Here is a 22,924-nt window from a genome sequence, read left to right on the forward strand (position 1 = left end):
GCAATACTCCACGTTTGTTTGTTTTTTGAATAAAACTGAAGTCACAGATGTAGCTCTCTGACTGTTGTGCCAGTGATAAAGCAGTCATAGTGTTGAAAGGTGCAGTAATAACCCCACGAGAAGTGCACCCCGCGGGAAGGCTCATTAATTCTCGGTAATTGTAGTAATAGCGTGCGGAAGACGGCCGCTCTATTCTGTAATCTGGCAGCCACGTCACACATTATCAATTCCTGACGATTGATTAGGCCCGTATCACGAAACCATCAGTTATCCTCTTCGGCGCGGAATGTGAAAATTTCATAACCGAAAACGAAGGCTCCCTATAAATTAAATGATATAAAAGGAATAATATTCAGTATTACTTGGGAGGAGCATTTCGATCCGCTCGGATTGTCGAGCTACTTGAGGGTGGTACGACTCTATCAGGCTGCGTTCATGTTTCCCCTCATAGCATAAATACGGTTATCAGTCCCGTGTAGTTAGTATAAAACACGGGCGTGATACAGTCTTGATACACAGGAAGAACTTGAATATTTCATTCCAGTGATGATCTACTCGGGAAGTGAAGATTTGACGCTATTGAAAAATTTAGTGCTTTTAAATAATGTATCCATCTTTCCGAATATAAATTTTCTGTTAACACCTACAGTAAGCCCAGCCCCCTATCTTGCAATAGAGTTGGTGGTATGGAAACGAAGAAGTTGGTGACTTTAATTGGCCTGTCTCAGTCTCATCCTTGACATCGACAATATGAAAGTGACTGAGGTATGAACGACACTAGTAACACCATTCCCTATGTAGCCAGAACCTGCTATGACTGGTGTAAAAGTGTCGCTCCTAGGGCCCCGTTCTCAAAATACCAAAACAACCCTCTACAATAATTATCTTGTTGTTAAGCACAATTCGAGGTTCGAATTCGTTGTCTGATCTCAGAACACCATATCTGAATCGGTATTTAAAAATAAATGTTTGCAGCGATACTTGGATTGTCTAAGATGGAATGTAAATAGAGGAATTCTGTGTTCTTGTTTTGTTATTTCATCCCGTGTGTTACTAAGTTTCGTGCTATTAAAACAAATTAAAACGACTTTCTACATTCTGGGTAACATTAAGTTCCCCCCCCCCCCACCATTCCTTGAATGTGTTTCTATAGCTATATGTAGTTTAGTGCATGAGTCTTCAATTATTTCTCCCGCGGTCCGGACTGATGTTAATGTTCCAATAAAGGGGCCCTGGGATGCAAATATTGGGTTGTGTAAGACAGGTGCTGATCTTACCGTGATTGATTCCTGGTTACAGAAGATTCATCTATAGCCACGGAGTACACAGAAGTATCACTTATTTTCTGCTTTAGTTTGGTACGAACATCCACTGATAACCTGCGCACATTTATACTGGTAGACAGCGACTTGAATCACTTTCGCATCACTTAGAAATAACGTTCTGACCGTTTCAGCAACACAGTCTATCACAGTTTCAGGGCTGACAAATTATTTTTTTGCCCTACCTAAAATCCGGGAGACATTTGAGGAAGCCTGTGTTGCCTACTCTTGTTCTGTGGTAACTCTTTTCATGCATTCTGATGAAGATTTCAAAATCATTCTCCCTATTGCTGCACGTAGTGCTGTTTATTCAGTAAGTTTCGCCACAATTACAGCCTATCTACTAACCTCAGAAATGCCATCGCCACTATCGTTCCTAAGATCTTGTCAAATTTTATTTCACCGTCCAAGTGATTCTGATCGTAGAAGACAAGATAGGAGGCAAACGTGTATGAAGGTGGAGAAGATTATCCTCAACGCAGAACCTCCGACAGTGGTCCGACCTCCAGGACAAGGCAGTTCCCATACAGAAAACAGGAAAGCCTACTCCAATTTGATCGCCGATCTTCTGCAAGGCGACAGCACCATAAGATTCCGAGTGCATGCTCACAAGCGACATATCACTGATCTGCATACACTTAATTTATCGTATATTTAGATACTACACTCATCATTATGATAACAGTATTATAAGGTAGTATACTGAATCGTTAGGACTACGCCTGTTGAGTGTTTGTTATAGTAAATACGGTTAAAATCTCTTTTTTCAGATTTACTACCGGAGTATTTTCGCACTTAATCCATATTTATGAAGTTCTCCTTGTTGTTTGCAGGTTCTGCAAGTAACGGCAGTTGATCTGGACACCGGTAACAACGCCCGCCTTACCTACCGACTGGTAGGAGGTGCTGGGGGCCGTAACACCTCAAGTACTGAGGACGATGAGTCTGCGGTGTTCGGCATCTTCCCCAACAGCGGCTGGGTGTATCTGCGCCAACCTCTGGACCGCGAGGCCCGGGACCGTTTCGTATTAGCAGTGGCCGCCACTGACAATGGTACTCCTGCTGGTACCGCCACAGCCCGAATATCGGTCACAGTACTGGACGCCAATGACAATGACCCGCAGTTCTCCAAAGAGGCCTACGAATTCGTCGTCGAAGAAAACCTACCTCGAGGTGCATTTGTCGGGAAATTGTCGGCGACGGACGCGGATCTGGATACCAATGCAGCTATAAGATACCACCTGATTCCAGGCAACACCAGCTTCCAAGTGAACCTGATAACTGGTAAGTACCCCTGTGCGCTTGTGATTTTTTTTATTATTATTATTATTTTTTTTTTTTACAAAATTCTCTCTTGTCATCTCAGTTGTGTAACTGGTAGTTTGTGGAAATAATATCGGAACTTTTGCCATGGATTTCACGAAGCAAAGAAATATACATTTTAGGCGAAAGAGCGGAAATTAAATCAGGTTGTCCATAATATCGTTTCATGTCATAAAAATACTGTCTTTCTGGAAATAATGAACAAAATCTCGTTTGTCTATAATGTTGAAGACGGTATTGTTAGTAGACACAGAACCATCCTTTTGTACTGCCTAACGAAGGGAGGCAACTTTGCATTGCGCAGTACCTGGTATTTGGCCATATGCGAGTAAAACAAGTGGAGTATGCTGAAGAATGACTAAAATCGTTATGTGATAATTAACTTTAGGTAGCAAACACTTAAAATTAGAATTTTTTTTTACTTCTGATCAATTCTGCATTCCGTACTTAAAAGGACAAATCATTTCCTCCTTTTCCGAATAGTAAGTTTGTCAGTTATCCATGCAATAATGGTGTATATAGGAATTAAGAATCAGTGGATCTGCCTAAATACATACTATCACATGGGATATATATTATATAGCATGTTAGGAAACATTTTATACACTCTGTCATTTCTAGAGTAACACTTCCGATTGAAAAGAAATGTCAACTTTGTAACAAGAATCGTTCCACCACCTGATCCGGGCTGAGCGGCTCATTCTGGTGGTATTTGAAGGTGTTCAAATACATCAGCCTCGTGTAGGTAGATTTATTGGCGCGTAACTGAACTCCTGCCGAACTAACTTCCAGCACATCGGCGTCTCCAAAAACCGTAAAAATAATTCGTGGGACGTGAAGCCAATTGCATTATTATTCTAACACCTGAAGCACCCTACTCTAAATTTTACTTGAAAGGGGGATAATTCATTAATTCCCAAGTTACAACTAGAAAACTGAGTAAAACGTTCCGTCGAAATAGCTTGAAAAAATCAGTGTTCACGATTCAAAACGCCTTTAAGCAGTTTGTGATAGATTCCCACGTTGCGTTCTGATATGTGGAACTAGAAGACTTGGAATTGTTTAGCATCATTCCCTTCATATTGTACAGTGCGTCCAGGAACTAATTACCGAAACAATACAATAAACCTACAGAATGTTTTACTGCATATAAGCATAAATTATGCCTGTTTCGTGTGGTAAAATACCAGAAAACATTCCTCGGCGAGACAAAAACTTGTACAGCTCAGCTTCAATTTCGTCAGTTAAGAACGAACGAGAAGATGCTCCTTTGTGTCCCCGTAAAATGTTCTTAATGAGTTCGGACTCGTACATTAAATTCTTTAAAAACATTTACGACAGTTCTAAAGCAGTTTATGTCCTCCAAATCTTAATGAGATTCATCTTATCAAATAACTTCCTGCATATGTGTACCGCTATTCAGGAAGCAACTAATAATTACCGGGTAGAAGGCTCCGCAGTTCATTAACATGCCATTCTCTTGGCAGTCTCTTTTTTTTACTATTCGTTAGTTATATTTTAAATTACGGACCTCTCTATGTATCTGCACATCAGTTCAGCCATATACGGAAAGAATTACATACAGAATTAAATACGACCAAAAATGACACAGCTCCAAGCATTCAGATTCGAACGCACGTCTATTGGCTATCAAAAATCAGGACTGCTGACAACTTGGTTCGACTGAAGACAAGACCGGTAACTCACACAATCAACTCACGTGACAGCTGTATACACTAAACTCTCAGCTCACCTCTCGTAACTGACTACTCAACACTCATCATAAGCCAGCAGTACTCTTTTCGAGACGAGCCTGCTTTTGTAGAGGGTATTCGCAAACATGTGGTAAGTAATCAGGAAGTGAATAGGATTCTCCAGAACAACACAAAAGGTCCCGATCGATATATGCTCTACACTCAGTCGTTTTCGAGTTACAGACATTCCAACTTTGTTCGGGAAGAATTTACAATAGCCTTGCTTCGCACATCCCCTGTCGAGTAGATGTCATCATGTCAGTGTACCAGCAGGAATACTGCATTCTAATACAAGAAGTTCTGAAAATGTCCGCCATGCAATTGAAAGCATGATTGATCGCACCGTCTCATTGTTGGAAACGTTCGAACACTCCACTCGATGGCAGCCTTGTTCCACGCGCTTACGAAGAACCGCATGTCCGTAACGGCATGCCTGACTCCTAAGTTAAAGCTAAATGCGAAGTACGCCCCCATTCCATCTAATAATTAAAACAGGCGTAGCTCGTAAATGGTAGACTGTATGGCACATGAACGTAGGGAATTTTTGTCTTGTTTTGGGGTGTAGTATCCAACCCCTGATTACGTTATATATGTTTTAGAATACTCTGCATACCTGCTGACGAAGTTCTAGAATCTTGGAGGTTCGGCCAGAATATGAGTGTTCTAGTTCCTCTTCCAAAGAATCCATGGAGACACCAGACGAAAGGGACAGTACAAACAGAGGTCGTCACGTACCCTCACGCATACTAGTAGCTTCCCAGCCTAGCTCACTCATTCTTTCCAGAAACTCTCGAAGGATACATCAAGAGAGCTGACAGTCGCAGTAGCACGTAACAGTATTTATTGAGAAGGGTGAAGGGACATTAGTAAGTAACTTGCAACGTCTTGGCTACGAGTCTGGTAGCACAACCAGGTATGTGCGCATAGGATTATTTTACTCTGTGTTTAGATCCCTGCGTGATGCCATAGCTTCTGTCCATAATTTCAGCCCACAGTGACGCAGCTACTTCCTTGTGAACCGAAGTCAAGCCAATACTTTGGAGGCTGCCTTCAGTTTCTTCCATAAAATGGCACATAAAAAATGTTCTGTGCAATAGCACCTTAGTACTTTCGAAGTGGTCACTGCTGCGGACTGACAGATGAAGAGGGGTTTTGTTTGGAAGATCAGCATACTCGATTCTGAGCGTTTGCTACAATCACCACCCCGCTTTGTGCAATTCCATCTGTCCATCTGTCCGTATCGAACTGTTGAATGGAACCAGGCAACTCTGTCTGTTTAAAAATAAGTTTTATGACCATCAGCTCATGGCCATCAACATACTTTTACTGCAGTACTCCGATACGGTCTTGATCATAAAATGGATCACTGAGACTCGTCATTAACTGATGCAGTTTTAGACATTTGTACTTGTTGTTATATGCTGTATAATTTACTTGGTATAATATTCCCCTTAAAGATACTTTGTATAGTCTCCCTCGTTTCATTTCGCATTCCTCTCTGGGTGGAAATGTTTTTTTTTTTTTTTTTTTTTTTTTGCTAGTTGTTTTACGTCACACCGACACAGATAGGTCTTACGGCGACGATGGGACAGGAAAGGGCTAGGAGTGGGAAGGAAGCGGCCGTGGCCTTAATTAAGGTACAGCCCCAGCATTTGCCTGGTGTGAAAATGGGAAACCACGGAAAACCATTTTCAGGGCTGCCGACAGTGGGGTTCGAACCTACTATCTCCCGAATACTGGATACTGGCCGCACTTAAGCGACTTCAGCTATCGAGCTCGGTAGGGTGGAAATGAATGGGGTGAGCCTTGTGAGGAAAAGAAGTGAGCTTGATTGGGAATTGTAATGGAAATAATGATTTGCTGAAAAAAAACATGAATTTTTTCCTGGGAAAAAAATGGAGGTCCATGTAAATTATTCTTGAACAGAACAAACCATGCAGTAATGTCGTTTCGACACCCAGTATGTAACCCTCAAGACAGTGAACAGCGGGATGGGCCTTAGATACGAAGGGGTATAGCAGACATATCCTGTGAGACAGTTTGCATTCCAACCAGAAAATGTTTCAAAATCAGTTAGTTAGTTCGGGTGCAATCACAAAATAACGATTTTCCAGCTCCGTTTGAGTGTTTTCTCTCTCTCTCTCTCTCTCGCTGCATTGTTGCCAGAAGGATACCTAAGAATCTCTATTCATTTAAAACTACCTACCGTTGTTGTGTCGGTACATGTTTGAACTTCATCACTTGATGTGACAAGGAGACTTTGTGAACGATTCCCACCGATCTGATCCATTTTCAGTATAGTTTTTAAAAAATATATACAGTATATTGAGACTGAGACTGCGGTGGTCCGGCCCCTTGACTGAATGGTCAGCGTAATAGTCTTCGATTCAGAGGGCCCAGTGTTCGATTATTTCATATGATCAATTGGTCTGGCTCGGGGATTCCATCTTCATACGCATATCTTCGTTGACACACAACACACCGCACAACCAGCCACCACAGAAACGGTAACTATCCCATGCGCCACGCATTGAAAATTGACCAATCGAGTTCGTGTGGGTTCCAACCAATCACGGTTGACTATCGCTGAAATATTATCGAAATGAGATTATCACGCCAAACAGGCAATTGCGTGGAAATTTCAAAGGTGATTCGCAATATTTCCGATCTGTGAGCTGACACGTAGCATATATACGTCAGTGAATAAATCTAATATGGCGGCAATTACAAAGAGATTTGCATAAGAGACCCAGCGCAAAAATCGTAGTAAATAATATTATATAAAATACCGTCCGCCTCTGTGGTGTAGTGGTTAGCGTGATTAGCTGCCACCCCCGGAGGCCCGGGTTCGATTCCCGGCTCGGCCACGAAATTTGAAAAGTGGTACGAGGGCTGGAACGGGGTCCACTCAGCCTCGGGAGGTCAACTGAGTAGAGGTGGGTTCGATTCCCACCTCAGCCATCCTGGAAGTGGTTTTCCGTGGTTTCCCCACTTCTCCTCCAGGCGAATGCTGGGATGGTACCTAACTTAAGGCCACGGCCGCTTCCTTCCCTCTTCCTTGCCTATCCCTTCCAATCTTCCCATCCCTCCACAAGGCCCCTGTTCAGCATAGCAGGTGAGGCCGCCTGGGCGAGGTACTGGTCATACTCCCCAGTTGTATCCCGCGACCAAGAGTCTGAAGCTCCAGGACACTACCCTTGAGGTGGTAGAGGTGGGATCCCTCGCTAAGTCCGAGGGAAAAACCGAACCTGGAGGGTAAACAGATGATGATGATGATATAAAATACCTCTGCTATTATGATTTTATTAATAATTGTTTAATAAATATTTAATTCAGTAAATAACCCTTCCGGTTAAAAATTTTCATAAGTTGGATGTAAGAGACATAATCACTGGTACAAACAGGTGGGAACAATAACAGGAGGTTACTGGGAATGAGAAGGTGAAGGCTAAGTTTGGAATTAACTCAATTGATGGAGCTGTGCGCATAAACCACCTTTGATGGAATGTACAGTGGAAACCGTGAGATCTGTTTCTGTCTCTTATGCCTTCTACTGTACAAGTGTGCACCCAGTCTCATTCTCGTTAAAGGAACGTTAAGCTGAGAGCGTGCATAGCGCCCTGTCGTTAACTGGTAGTCCGTCCGTCTTCCATCACTTAGCTGTCTGTCTGGCTAGCTGACGGCCGAACACTCATCTCATTCATTACATTATGTCCTAAGAATGGTATCGATGGCCATATACACATAGAGTCAAACTGGTTTCAAACACGCAAACATGGTAGTTGTCTTTTGTTACGCGAGAGCTTCTGTGGATGCGGCCTCCAGACCCGAAGATCGGTGATTTAAAACCCAGCGCAGGTATTTGGAATTTTGAAGGGCTGAAAAATGTCATCCCGGGCTGAGAGCCTTCTAAGCCCAACTTGGCAGGTTCGATTCCGGTACCTCGGCATCTCCGAAAACCGAAAAAGTAGTCAGTGGAACGTAAAAGCAATGGCATTAAATGATTTTAAATGTCCATTCGACACTCCGTGTCGCAGGATGTTGGCTTGTAAAATATCTCTGGTGACGTATTTGGTGTTTAAAAAGTAAAGTCACAAGGCGATGAAGGCCCTTGGAGGTGTGGGTAAAGGCTTCCAACATCAACAACCTCGACACCAAGTGAGAGAGAGTGGTTAACCCTCTCTCCGGCCGCATTTTCCCCCGCTGATTAACATGGCACTCAATTTTACTGTAGGCTGAGTGAACCTCAAGAACCTGTGACTTAAATTTCTGAACTTCCTCACGATGAATCGTCCTTACAAGTGAGCCGATGAACTGAGAGAGATAGTTTATATTATGTAGTTAGTTTTCGCAAATAGAAGAGAAAAGCGTGTTTGTTTTGGAACAAAATAACTTTCTGGGAATGAACCTACAAAATGGACATTAAAACATGCATACTTTACGTTCACGTGCTCTTAAATTCTGCGATTCCTTCCCAGATGCAAGTTCATTACAGAAAGCAGACATTCAGACACCCTGTGTTCTTGAGATAATCATCATGCAGTGTTTATGCACTAAATAGGAAACAACACGACATGGCCATGTAGAGCGACGAGAGACTTGTTACGTAGTCGTTTCTTCGGTAAGTTCAATCCGTTCTCGGTTAAAGAAGATAAGGGGATATTATTTTTCTTTAATAATACAAGTTCTCTTCGTCCGTGGTGTAAGCACTACATGAGCAATGTGAAACATGCACAGTTCGTCTTATTTTATCTTTAACTTTATAGCTCGCTTAGCCCATCCTGTAAGCTGTCGTTGTTTTACCAACTACCTGCTGCCTTTCTCACTTAAGTACAGTGGGTAGGGAATGAAGTAAAAGAAGAAGAGAATTATCAGACAGCGGGAATCGAAGATTAGTGTTCGATGTGGAATTTTCTTTCCTTTAAAGAAAATTAATGTATCTACTCGTCCATTCCATAATCGTTCCATACAATTATTATTATTATTATTATTATTATTATTATTATTATTATTATTATTATTATTATTATTATTATTATTATTATTATTATTATTCTTGTTTTCGAATGGGTCTACTATGGACCACGTTAAGCATCATTCATTTACGGTTCTTCCTCTTTCGATCGGCCCAGTACTTCTTCATCCTATCAGAGTGGGCTTCTTTACGTTCCCGTGACCAGTTGTTGCCGGTCCTTTTTTGCTACTTTGATCTTGGAATCCCTTAATTTTGTTGATGATTTTTCTGTATTTCTGTCTGTTGTATACTACCTGCTGTGATATATTATTTTCCTCCATATCCTCCTTGACCCCTTTAAGCCAGCTAGTTTGTGTCTTCCTGTTCTCCATGTATTCCAGAATTCGCTTGGCTGTTCTCTCTGGTGGCATTCTTTTAATGTGTCCGTAGAAGCAGAGTCTTCTCTTCTTGAAGGATGTTGTGATTTTTTCGGTCCTTTTGTATAGTTCCTCATTTGGTCGCAGTCTAAATTCTTGACCCACTTTCCTGGGCCCTAGTATCTTCCTCAAGATCTTCCTTTCTGTCTTTTCAATGTTTTCTAGTAAGCCCTTCCTGTTCAGTGGAATACATTCGATCGCATATAGACTTTCTGGTTTGATGACAGTGTTGTAATGCCTGATTTTTGCAGTGTATGAAACTGATTTTTTATTGTAGACATTTCGACATAACTGGTTTGCTGCTTCCATCTTTCTTGCCCTTTCCTGTAATGCTATTCCTGGTAGTCCTGTTGGGGTTATCCATTCCCCTAGATATTTAAACTTCTGTACTCTTTTAATTGTTCCATATTTGGTGACAATATTTTGTGTCGGATCCTTTTTGTCTTGATATTATTATTATTATTATTATTATTATTATTATTATTATTATTATTATTATTATTATTCTTTCGAATGGGCCACCAGAGGACCACGTGCCAATTTCAATTCCTTCTTCTTTGTTCTTTCCTTTTCTTCCAGTACGCTTTCATCTGTTCACTATGTTTCTTCTTTCTGTCTTCAGACCACTTTGAACCAGTCTTTTTTACTTTCCTACCTTGGAATCCTTCTATTTTCAATACTTTTTCCCGAAAGCCTTCTCTATTATTTATTTCTTCTGTTGTTATATTGTTTTTTCTAAATCCTTTCTTACTTCATTGACCCAGCTTGTCGTTGATTTCTTACTCCACAAATATCTGAAAATCTTACTGGTTAATCTACTATCTTGCATTCGATATAAATGTTCAAAAAACATAAGTCTCCTTCTCCTCATTACATCTGATATATTTTCTATTTTTTTTATATATTTCAGCATTACTTCGTAATTTCCAACCTTCTGCTGTGTTTTGTGGGCCTAATATTTTCCTCATGATTCGCCTTTCTAGTATTTCTAGCTTATCTAAATTATAGTTTAATGCCAGACACTCGCTTGCATATAGGCATTCTGGCTTCACTACTGTGTTGTAATGCCTTATTTTAGCATTTTTGGATAGGCATCTTTTATTGTAGATATCTTTGGTGACACCATAAGCTCTCTCCATTTTATGTACCCTCTCCTCTACTGCAGATTTTTCTAAACCATTTTCTTGGATTATTTCCCCTAGATATTTGAATTTTTTTACCCATCTATTTGGCCAATATCTGTTTTCAGAAATGTTGGTGCATCCCAAATATTTGTTAAAAATTTTGTTTTTTCTGCAGAAATTCTTAAGCCAGTTCTGCTGGCGATTCTTTCCAAGACATTTACTTGGGTTACAGCAGATGTCACATTTTCAGAAAGTATTGCAAAGTCATCTGCAAATGCAAGACAATTTATTTCAATCCTTTTGTTTCCTCTTCCTAACCTTATCGGTGAAATGTTGAGTTCAATAAGTTTTTCGTTCCAAATTCTCACTATTTTCTCTAGGACACAATTAAAAAGAATTGGGGATAGTCCGTCGCCTTGTCGTACACCAGTTTTTATTTTGAAAGGCTGTGATATCTCTCCCAGAAATTTCACTTTAGAGACTGTGTCTGTAAGTGTTTCACGGATTAGATTTGCCAGTTTAGACTTTATGCCAAATTCTCGAATTATTTTATATATAGTTTCTCTGTCAACAGAATCAAAAGCCGTTTTGAAATCTACAAACATGACTACAATGTCCTTTGAATTAAGTAACCTGTGGCGAATTATTGACTTAAGATTAAATATTTGTTCTGAGCATGATCTTCCTTTCCTGAAACCACCTTGATATTCACCTAAATGATTGTCTAGTGTTGTTTCTACTCTGTTTAATAAAATCTTGGAAAATATTTTATATGCCACTGCTAATAAAGATATTCCTCTATAGTTATTAACGTCCTGTTTATTACCTTTTTTGTGGAGTGGATGTATCAAGGCTACTTTCCATTCCTCAGGAATTTTTTCAGTTTTCCAGATTTCTTCAAAGAGTAATTGTAGCTCATTTGCTATATTTGGCAAGGACCACTTCAAAAATGTTAGAAATATGCAAGCATTTATAATCTAAAAATGTATTAAAATATCACAATTAATATGACAAACATTTTTGATCATATTTTCGAAATCTTGCCGTTGTTTAGATTAACATCATAATGGAAATATATTTTTAAAATGTAGCGCAGTCAAATAATAATAATAAAATTTTCAACATGCATTTTAACAATAATGATAAAAAGAAATGCGCTGCTTGTTAATGTATCACTTTCGGAGAAAAGATAATGAAAACAAGTCCACTGTCAAGATGATCCACCGGCGAGAGGAAGGAAATGTGTGGAACGGCAAGACTTGTGTAGCCTACAAGGTCGTATAGTCGGCCTATTCGCCTGCAGATCTCTCGCATTCACCCACACAGACCCATCGCACCTTGTCTTACACCCCGTTAACTGCTTTAACTACTCACCATTTCACTATTTTAACTCCCTCCAATCATTATACATCTCGAATTACCATACATTTATTCAAAGGTGTCAAGAACTAACCGCTGAAATATCACCCCGGGATTCTAACGATACGAACGAACATCGTCTAGTTGCTTTCCTCGTCAATTGCCATTATTTTTCAAGCCATTCTTAATCCATCATTCAATCGAAATCTATCTCAAGTTTTACAGCGGCCATTGTATGCCTCCTACCGCATTCTAATGATAAGATATTTTATATATGAACACTATCTCACGAATATATTTCAAATGTAGATGTTTAATAAGTTGTCTCTACAGGGCGTATCAGTAATTATGTTAAAAACTTGTTTTGGGTGTAATAAGAAAATCTTGGAGTTTTAGACATGATATTTAACACCGCTTGTGTCACACTGATTTAAACAGACACACCTGTTGAATCTGGTATTTTTCTTTGATTTTTCTTTTCTTTATTTTTCGACAGTAGTGAAGCCAGAAAACGCTATACACATGTAGGAAACGAGAAGAAACAATATTTCCGGGAAACGCTTCCCCATGAGTGGTACGAAAAGCATAACCTTGTCAATATTTTTGAAAGCAGGTGCACTTATTTATATAAATATGTCTTATGGCTGGGGTAAGGTAAGGGTTATTCTGCCCGAAGGCAGGTCCGAACCTCCGCAGAGGTGTTCCTGAGCCGGAGTTTACGTGCGGTAGGGTGGCCAGTTCCTTTCCGCTCCTCCATTCCCTTACCCCCCCCCCACCAACAGCGCGTGGCAACCAATCCAACTCCTGACCACGCCCAATGTTGCTTAACTTCGGAGATCTCACGGGATCCGGTGTTTCAACACGGCTACGTCTTATGGCAGGGGGTCAACTGAAAATTTGCGGCACGAAGTTAGCAATACAAAATATGTGACGCGATTTTTCCTATCAACCGTACAGGCTGTGATGTGAAGTATTAATGGATGGCCATGACTGAGAGACATATTATTTTCAAAGAGGGGCGTTAGAGTACAGATGGTTGATGTGATCTTGCAGGCTGTGATGTGAAGTATTAATGGATGGCCATGACTGAGAGACATTATTATCAAAGAGGGGCGTTATAGCACAGATGGTTGATGTGATCTTGCAGGCTGTGATGTGAAGTATTAATGGATGGCCATGATTGAGAGACATATTATTATCAAAGAGGGGCGTTAGAGTACAGATGGTTGATGTGATCTTGCAGGCTATGATGTGAAGTATTAATGGATGGCCATGACTGAGACACACATTATTATCAAAGAGGGGCGTTAGAGTACAGATGGTTGATGTGATCTTGCAAGCTGTGATGGGATGGATGGCCATGACTGAGAGACACATTATTATCAAATAGGGGCGTTAGAGTACAGATGGTTGATGTGATCTTGGGGCTGTAATGTGAAGTATTGATGGATGGCCATGATTGAGAGACATATTATTATCAAAGAGGGGCGTTAGAGTACAGATGGTTGATGTGATCTTGCAGGCTGTGATGTGAAGTATTGATGGATGGCCATGATTGAGAGACATATAGAAGGTTATTTTAACAAATAGGCCTTATCACATCATACCCTAGTTTCATAAGCGCTGAGTCAATTTCCTCCTTTCGATGCAAGGAATCCTATACTTGTCGACTCCAAATTACACACAGATGTGTCACGAAAACGATTTGTTAGATGCAAATAAAGTGATCGTTATCAATTTGAGTTTCATTATTGAAAGACATATTTGATCATTTTGACACCATTTCTACGTTTTGCCAACTAACTTGCCTTCAAGAATTAGTTGAAGCAATTCATATTTGGAATTCCTCATTACATGGTCTAAAATGTTTTGTATGTTGTTTGGATTAATGTTCTCTGTTTCCCGATTCTTTCCAAGTTGCCAACATTCCCTACTCGATCAGTCTAGGGCAATTTGTCCACAACTGAACGTTTTAATTAGTGAAGTTTCCAGCTTCAGCACAAACTCAGGCCAGACATAGCATCACATATAACACAGCCTTTAATTTTAAATTCATTTATCTAAAACCTTCTCATACTTGCAGAAAGAATGGGTAGCCATTTAAGTTCTACATTTAAATTTGTTTGTTGAGTCCCAATCATCATCAAACCAACTGTCTAAATATTAAAATCAACTAACAGATTCTATATTGGTTCCATTAACTTTAATTTATGCATCATTGTGCAGATTTGCATTTCTACTTATTGCCACATCTTTTGAAATCAGCCAATTAATCTAACCGTTAGATTACTATGGAATTAAATCTCAGAATAAGACATATTCAGCTGTGATCTTCCATTCGGAACATAGTGGGTTCGAACCCGACTGTCGGTAGCCTTGAAGATGGTTTTCCGTGGTTTTCCATTTTCACACCCAGTAAATGCTGGGAGTATACATTAATTAAGGCCACGGCCCTTTCCTTCTCACTCTTAGCCCTTTCCTATCCCATCGTCGCCATAAGACCAATCTGTGTCGATGCGACGTGACGTAAACCCAGTTGTAAAAAAAGGACATATTCAAACGTATTGTCTATGTAGTATTATGCATCTCTTTAACCTTCATGTGTCTCATGAACTCAGAACATCTCCAACTGAAATAGAGTTACTTTTTCAGAGCATCTTTGTTCTTGAGTGGATACATAAACTTTATTTCCCATTCCCATTTACAAACTCTCATTGAAATCGTTACGTATCCTTCAAGCTAAGCAGCACTCAGCAGTAATAAAGCAATTTATTGCCCTTCCTAAGATCTGTGAAGCCGAGAGAATCTGTGAAGGAAGAAATGGAATGCCTTGACGAATGGTAGAGGGGAAATAACCTGCATCATTTTTATTTGATTCTCGTCTTCTAATAATATTTTTCCCAACACATTTTTTATCGTAACATTGGCGGCACCAGATGTGAGAACAGAACTGAAAAACAAAATAATTGAGCCTGTTGATGATGATAGTCTCTCATAAGTGAATAAAAACATATATCATTTGATTGCTGAAGTTATAACATGGTCACGCAATTTTCTATATCTTCTTCGTGAGAGAATACACCTCTCTTCGCCTGTCCGTGGTGACCAGCACACCGGCGGTGCAAGATTGGTTTCATTACATAAATCAGTCAAGTTTTATTGGAGTGAAAATACCTACACTATTCTGACTTGAAGAATTGTGTCATTCCAGGAACGTAGTGAAGTTGAGGGAAGGGACAACTTTCAACTCGAAGATACAATCAGTCAACGTTGATCTGCATTTAGTGCACTCGCCCAGGTGGCAGATTTCCTATCTGTTGTTTACCTACTCTTTTCTTGAATAATTTTAGGGAATTTGGAAATTGATTGAACATCTCCCTTCGTAAATGATTCCATTCTCTTACTTTTCTTCTTCTAAACGAATACTTGCCCCAATTTGTCCTCTTGAATTCCAACTTTATCTTCACATGGTGGTATTTCCTACTTTTAAAATCACCACTGAAACGTATTCGTTTAATAATGTTATTCCACGCCATCTCTCCACTGACAGCTCGAGATATACCGCAGCTCGTCTCCTTTCTCCCATGTCTTCCCAGCCCAAACTTTGCACCATTATCGTAACGCTACTCTTGTTGGGAATCATGCAGAACAAATCGAGCTGTTTTTTTGTGTGTGGATATTTTCCAGTTCTCGAATCAAGTAATCGTGCTGAGGCTCCCATACACTGGAACCATACTCTAATTATGGTCTCACCAGAGACTTATATGCCCTCTCCTTTACATCTTTTGACAACCCCTAAATACCCTCATAACCAGGTGAAAAGTTATGTAACCTTTATTTACAACATTGTTTATGTGATTACCCCCAATGAAGTATGTATGTTAGTCCTCATCCCGAAGGCTGGTTGGATCCTCAACAGCTCCACCATCAGCATTCATAGATGGCCTAGGCATCACTGAAGAGGCGTACTAGGGAAATGAGGAGTGAGGTAGTTTCCCGTTGCTTTCCTCACCGAGCAAGAAGTTGCTATTACATATCAGTCTGCCAAGTCCACTGAAATGCATGCACCAACCGACCCTATGAGCAATATTTTCACACCATTCATAGTAGGGACAGGCTGCAGAAGGAATGGCATTACTAGTATCACTCATACCTCAGTCACTTTCACATTGTCAAAGCCAAGGATAAAGCTGAGACAGATCAATGAAAGTAACAAAATTGCTCTAGCCCATACCAGAAGACATAGTGCACTGTAAACACAAGGTCCCGCCAGCAAAGGCATACCCCAATGAAGATATTTCGTTAAAGTAGAATGAAGTCCAAGTATGGAACATGACGACGTTGAATTCATGGATAATAAATAAAACTCATATCAAAGTTGAAGAAAGTTCAACCATGTCAAACAAGTATTACTGTAAGAAACTTGTAATTTCACGTTTGTTAATATCAGTATCATAAACCACCGCACCTCTGGTCTTCGGTAGAATTCCAGCCACATGAACGTGATTTTTCAATTCGGTAATCTCCTATTCTCGGTTGGGATATGTACCACCCTGGTGAGAATGGAGTGAATGTTACAGTATAGTAATAACACCGAACATAAAGCACGTTTGAATTAGGTTCTTAAATGGGAATGAAACTAAGTTATGAAGAAGAGCACGTGCTTAGAAATAACGGACCTCCATACTTCGGAACTGAACTAACGCAAGGAGGTACAAAGCTGGAAACTAGAACCAGGTATGGCAAGGGTCATTTAGAAACCAACGAAACTAAAATATTTAAAAAGTTAAATAACGAGGGAAGAATTTTTAAAGTTCGGGATTAAGATTAACTCAGACAGAAATGAGTTTACACCGCTGGGAAGTAAAGTACAGTATACAGTGATAAAAATATTAGTTCATAAGAAAATTAGTCATGTCGACAAATTTCAGATCATGTAAAACAAACTCAAGCAAATTAGGTGTTATAAAAGAAATAACCGAAGTAGTAATTCGGGGAAAATATACTAAGCCAGCGAATAATTAATTAAACACGATCAGAACATCAGTAACTAAGTTTAACTAGAGTAAGTAATTTTCTAAGCAAGTCTGTCGATTTCGGTGTTATTACGTCCCCTGTATTGTTCTCCATCTTACATATGAAATAATTTTGTCATACATTTCACACCTAATTAGCTCAAAAACAGTGAATGGCCTTGCGTTTAAAATATACAATAAGAAGGCCTCATTCACTTTGTTTTTCTGTTACCTATACAGTTTTTAAAGAATCAAGACTCAAATTTGCATATGTGTTTCACAGAATGACGGTATATAAATGTGTGAACAAACCCCAAAATTTGAAGGAAATTGCTCCGTCCTTGTATGTTAGGACCAGCCCTTAGTCTCCGCCCTTGTGAATCATCCTTGCTGGAACACACAGTCTGAGAGGGCAGACGAGGAAATATTGACAGAGTCCAATATGAGCCTAAATGAAAGTCAAATAGTGGATGAAGACAGTCCGGGGCACATCTTATTGGACCACGAGACGGTCAGTTCTGTTGGCTCAACTAGCGTTAAAACTCAGACCTGTATGCAAAACTTAAACAAACGTCTCACATTCCTCACTGATAAGTGTATTTACTTCTCTAGATCTTATTTAAATCTCGTTTGTTTTATACACAATACAGTGTATTTGTCCATACTGCTTTAGGAGTACATCTGAAATGAACAGAGTAGCCTTCTCCCAGTTATGAATATCCACGAAATTTAGGACGGACGTTGAAGAAAGAAAGAAAGAAAGAAACGCTAGAAATGTGGTGCTGTAGGATAACATTAAAATTAGTTGAGTGGAAAAGATAAGAAACGAAGAAGTGCTAAGGAGAATCGGGGAAAAGAGATGAGTGCAGTTAATTGCAAACACACATTGCAACACGAAAGCTTGCTGAAAATAGTGATTGAAAGACAAGTTGACGGTAACAACTGCATAGGGAAACGCGAACCGGTAGTGCATCGACCAACTGGATGCACAAGTGTATGCACCTGAAATGGAAGTCTGAAAACAGAGCAGAGTGTATAATTACTGAAAACAAATCTTTGGTTGATGATAATGATTTAGGTTTAAGAGCTGTAATATCAATTTTTTAACAGGTTGGTATAGTGTCATGTAACAAAATGTGTGACGGAAGTGTAACCTAGCAACCGTGTTGGCTGTGATGTAAGCTATGGATGGATGGCCAGGCAGTGTTACCTAGCAACCGTGTTGGCTGTGATGTAAGGTGTGTTACCTAGCAACCGTAGAGGCTGTGATGTAAGCTATGGATGGATGGACAAACAATGTTATCTAGCAACGGTGCAGGCTGTGATGTATGGTATGTTACCTAGCAACCGTGTTGGCTATGGATGGATGGCCAGGCAATGTTACCTAGCAACCGTGCAGGTTATGTCTTATGGCTGGCGGTCATTTGAATTATTTTTTTTCTAGGGGCTTTACGTCGCACCGACACAGTTAGGTCTTATGGCGACGATGGGATAGGAAAGGCCTAGGAGTTGGAAGGAAGCGGCCGTGGCCTTAATTAAGGTACAGCCCCAGCATTTGCCTGGTGTGAAAATGGGCATCTGAAATTAGCAGTCAGTGATGGATTACCATGGTCGAGAGATATATGAAACATTTATGTTCATTTGATTTTCCTGTAGGGAAATTTGACACCACTTTTTGCTGATTTTTTTTACATCACCTCGATTCAGACAGGCCTGCAAGTGGGGCCGAACGTGGCCTTAATTAAGGTACAGCTCAATCATTTGCCTCGCTTGAAAATAAGTAACCATTAAAAGCCATCTTCAGGGGCTGTCGGCAGGGGTTTCCTACTTACTGTCTCCTGAATGAAAGCTGAAAGCTACGTGAACAAACCGCTCAGCCAACTCGCTTGGTATTTCTGCTGAGTATTGAACAATAAGTATTATATAGGCCTAGTAGCTTGGTGACTTATCTTTCTTTTTTATACCCATCACTACAAATCGCAGAGTGGAGCTGCTTAATTTGAGAATATTTCCCTGTCTTTCTTGGCGGTTAATAACAAGACATCTCTAATTATTTTTAACGAAATGTGATAGTTTATTGAACCAACTCTGATTATTCACCAAAAATAAAATTCACAAATAAGAAATGTTGTTGAATGTAATAACCAACGCCAATTAATAACTGAGCCAAATTGTGAGATATACAAATTGTTCTACGAATTGTAAAAGGAGAACACTACGGAGTTCTGTTTTTATTTATATATTTTCAACACATCCGTTTATATATTACTTACGCTGTGAATAATCACACGAAAGGGAGAAAACAATGTGTGCCTCATTATCTGGTTCCAATCGAAACCCTTAATTAGTCCCGAGTGCTGTGTATCATGTTTCGTTTCGAGAATTCTAACCAATCATTTCTTTCATTTTTTTTAACTTCATGTCCGTGATATAATTTCTTCTCCAGGCGCAGTAGAGCTAACGGCTATCTCCAGGTACCACATTATTATATCATAAAAATATGTTTAATTTTAATTAGACATAAGGAGTAACAGTGGTTATTACTTCGTGAATCGAAATTATTTAGTGTATATTATGAACTTCGAAACGTGTGATTGTACCGTATTATCCGCTGTGCTTGCTGTCATGTAGAGTCTATTTTCCGTAGGTGACTGAGTCCACTGACCTTGTAGTTTTACGTGAGTGTTGATATCATGATCATAGCCACGGGATTTCCAGTTTAACGTCAAATCCTTACCACAGGGATGTGAATATTTTTTTTTTTAAACTCGCATGCATTCGACGAAATTTGAAGCGTGATAGCCTTGGCGAGAAGCCAGTGACAATGTCACTCAGTTACCTCGCCCCCAGTTCTCGTAACTTTAACCCATAGAAAATAGGTGGAGCAAGGTAAACCCATGAGCACAGTTAATGAGCAAACTAAACGAGGAAAGCCCGGCTGACGGTTAAGGCGCTGGCTTTCTGAGCCCAAGCTGGCAGGTTCATTTCTGATTCAGTCCGGTGATATTTGAAGGTACGTCAGCTCCGTATCGGTAGATTTACTGGCACGTAAAAGAACCCCTGCGAGACAAAATTTCGGTTTCTCGGCATCTCCAAAAACCTTAAAAGTAGTTAGTGACGAAAAAACCAATAACAATAACATTAACAAATTTGACCGAAGAAGGTAGTGTCCTCAGGTCTATCAGTTAACTTATTATTATTATTATTATTATTATTATTATTATTATTATTATTATTATTATTATTATTATTATTATTATTTACAATTATCTTTACGTCGCACCGACACAGATAGGTCTTATCGTGAGGATGGAATAGTAAAGGGCTAGGAGTGGGAAGAAAGCGACCGTGGTCTTAATTAAGGTAGGCCTACAGCCCCTGCATTTGCCTGGTATGTAAATGGGAAACCACGGAAAACCATCTTCAGGACTGCCCACAGCGGGGTTCGAACCCACTGTCTCCGGAATGCAGAATGATAGCTGTGCACCCCTAACAGCACGAAGAACTCGCTCGGTACCGTACTATTATTATTATTATTATTATTATTATTATTATTATTATTATTATTATTATTATTATTATTATTATATTCGACAATAACCTCAGTACTGTATTTACATACTGACATACGGGTACATGAATGCATTGCACTGTTTCTGTTATGTGCTTCACGGCCTTTCAACTTCTATACACTTTGAGACACCGGGCAATTGGAATTTCGTCCCCCGGAGTTCTTCTTCTTCTTATTCTTCCTCTTTTTCTTCTTACTGGCTTAACGTAGCACTAACTCAAGTAGGTTTTCCGCGACGATGGGATAGGAAAAATCCAAGACTGGGAAGAAGTCATGGCCTTAATTGGAGTGAAAATGGGGAAACCAAGGAAAACCCACCTTCAGGGCTGCCGATGGTTGGGTTCGAACCCACCATCTCGCGAATACAAGCGCACAGCTACACGGGCCGTACCACGCATCCAACTGACTCGGTGGAGTTGTGAAGTTGTCACAGTTGTCACAGTCAAAAATCCTTAAATGCAATCAACCTCTATCGGTGTCGAACTCGCTACCTTGCGGACATAAAGGTCAACGACTAACCGATTGAGCCAATGGGTTCGTCAGAATGCAATACCATTCCCAGTTATTCAGTGACTGTAAACAAGGAAATAGAAAAGGAAATCGACATATTGTTCTCTATTCCCTAGATTTCTTCCGGAGAAGTTCGCCCCGAGCTTTTGCATTCAGTGTTCACAAGGAAACTAAGAACATTAAAATTTCCATTGATTTTTCTCTATTCACTTACAGTATTTTGTGCCCTAGAACAGTGCCGTATGCCATTGTAGTCAATGAACTAAACCTCACCCCACCCTACACCGAACCCCACGGTGATACACACAGCCCTGATGGACCCTGATGTATCAAGCGACCGGTGTTCAAACCGAACAGCTGTAGTTTATGAGGTAATGCGTGGTCAGCGTGACGAATCCTCTCGGCCATTATTCTAGGCTTTCTAGACCGGGGCTGCTATATCTATCACCTTCAGATAGTGTCTCATTTGTTCTCAGGTAAACTGAGTAGATCTCGAATCAGGCCTCAAATCCAGATAAAAAATTCCTGACCTGGTCGAGAACAGAACGCGGGGTCTCACTGAACTACTAGACCATGGGCGTAACTCAGTGCACACAAGGAGACAGAAAAGAACAAATTAATTGACTTTTCTTCATTCACTGGGCTTTAAGTTCGAGAAATTCGTCTCGTGATTTCCTCAGATCACCGAACGAATTACTTGCGCAGTTCGAGCCTTGTGGCCATTACCTCACTGTCGGCAGCCTTGAACATGGTTTTTCGTGGTTTCTCATTTCCACTCTATGCAGATACTGGCGTTGTACCTTTGTGAAGGCCACGGTCGCTTCCTTCCCACTTTTAGCCCTTTCATATCCCATCATCATAAGACCTGTCTGTGTACGTGGGACGTGGCTTACATGTTACCGTACTTCCTCACGATTGGCCTGGCGGTAACGACCTACAAAGTACTTGTTAGGTCATGCCCTTCAACGTTTTATTATTTCCGTATCACTTAACTGATTCGGACAGGCCGACAGCATCTGGAAGATGAATTAGGGGCGGTGAGGCGAGAAAACAAGTGGGGCAGGTGTTGAACCAACAACCGTACAATTAGCACCCATACAAGAAATACAATACGACACTTCAAAATGGCACACGCCTTACATTTGCAGGCCTGCAATTACCCTCCGAATATTAAGAAGAATGCAATAAATTATAAATGTTTGTTTTCTCGTAAATGTGTCAAGACGCACAATAAGCTCATCAAGGTTTCTAATTAGTCCGGCTACCATCTTTGGATGTAAGATAAATCCACGAAGGTTTGGATGCTCACCCGATGGTAAGACTGTCCTACAAGCACGATGTCTGTCCGTTAATTCTTCAGCCCGAAGGCTGTTTGGATCCTCAAAATTTACCATCAAAGTTTATTACCGTTGATATTATCACATTCGAGGTCAAATATGCATAGTTATAGTGATTATGGTGGTGCAGTTAGCGTAGTGAAAGAATAATTTAACCTCAGAATGCATTTCATTTGTTATCAACGTTAGGAAGAGAATAATTTTAATTTCTTTAAAAT

The 22,924-nt window shown here is 40.1% G+C and overlaps 1 protein-coding gene across 1 annotated transcript in view; it reads left to right on the forward strand.

Annotated features, from left to right (window-relative positions):
• The window catches only part of ds (dachsous cadherin-related 1), a 231,259-nt gene that overhangs the window by 94,350 nt on the left and 113,985 nt on the right, over nt 1-22,924 (forward strand). Inside the window, exon 6 of the mRNA XM_068229134.1 lies at nt 2,156-2,606. Coding sequence (XP_068085235.1) covers nt 2,156-2,606 — 451 coding nt within the window. The remainder of the gene's footprint in view (nt 1-2,155; nt 2,607-22,924) is intronic.

The sequence above is a fragment of the Anabrus simplex genome, chromosome 9 (genome assembly GCF_040414725.1).
Source record: "Anabrus simplex isolate iqAnaSimp1 chromosome 9, ASM4041472v1, whole genome shotgun sequence".
NCBI lineage: Eukaryota > Metazoa > Arthropoda > Insecta > Orthoptera > Tettigoniidae > Anabrus > Anabrus simplex.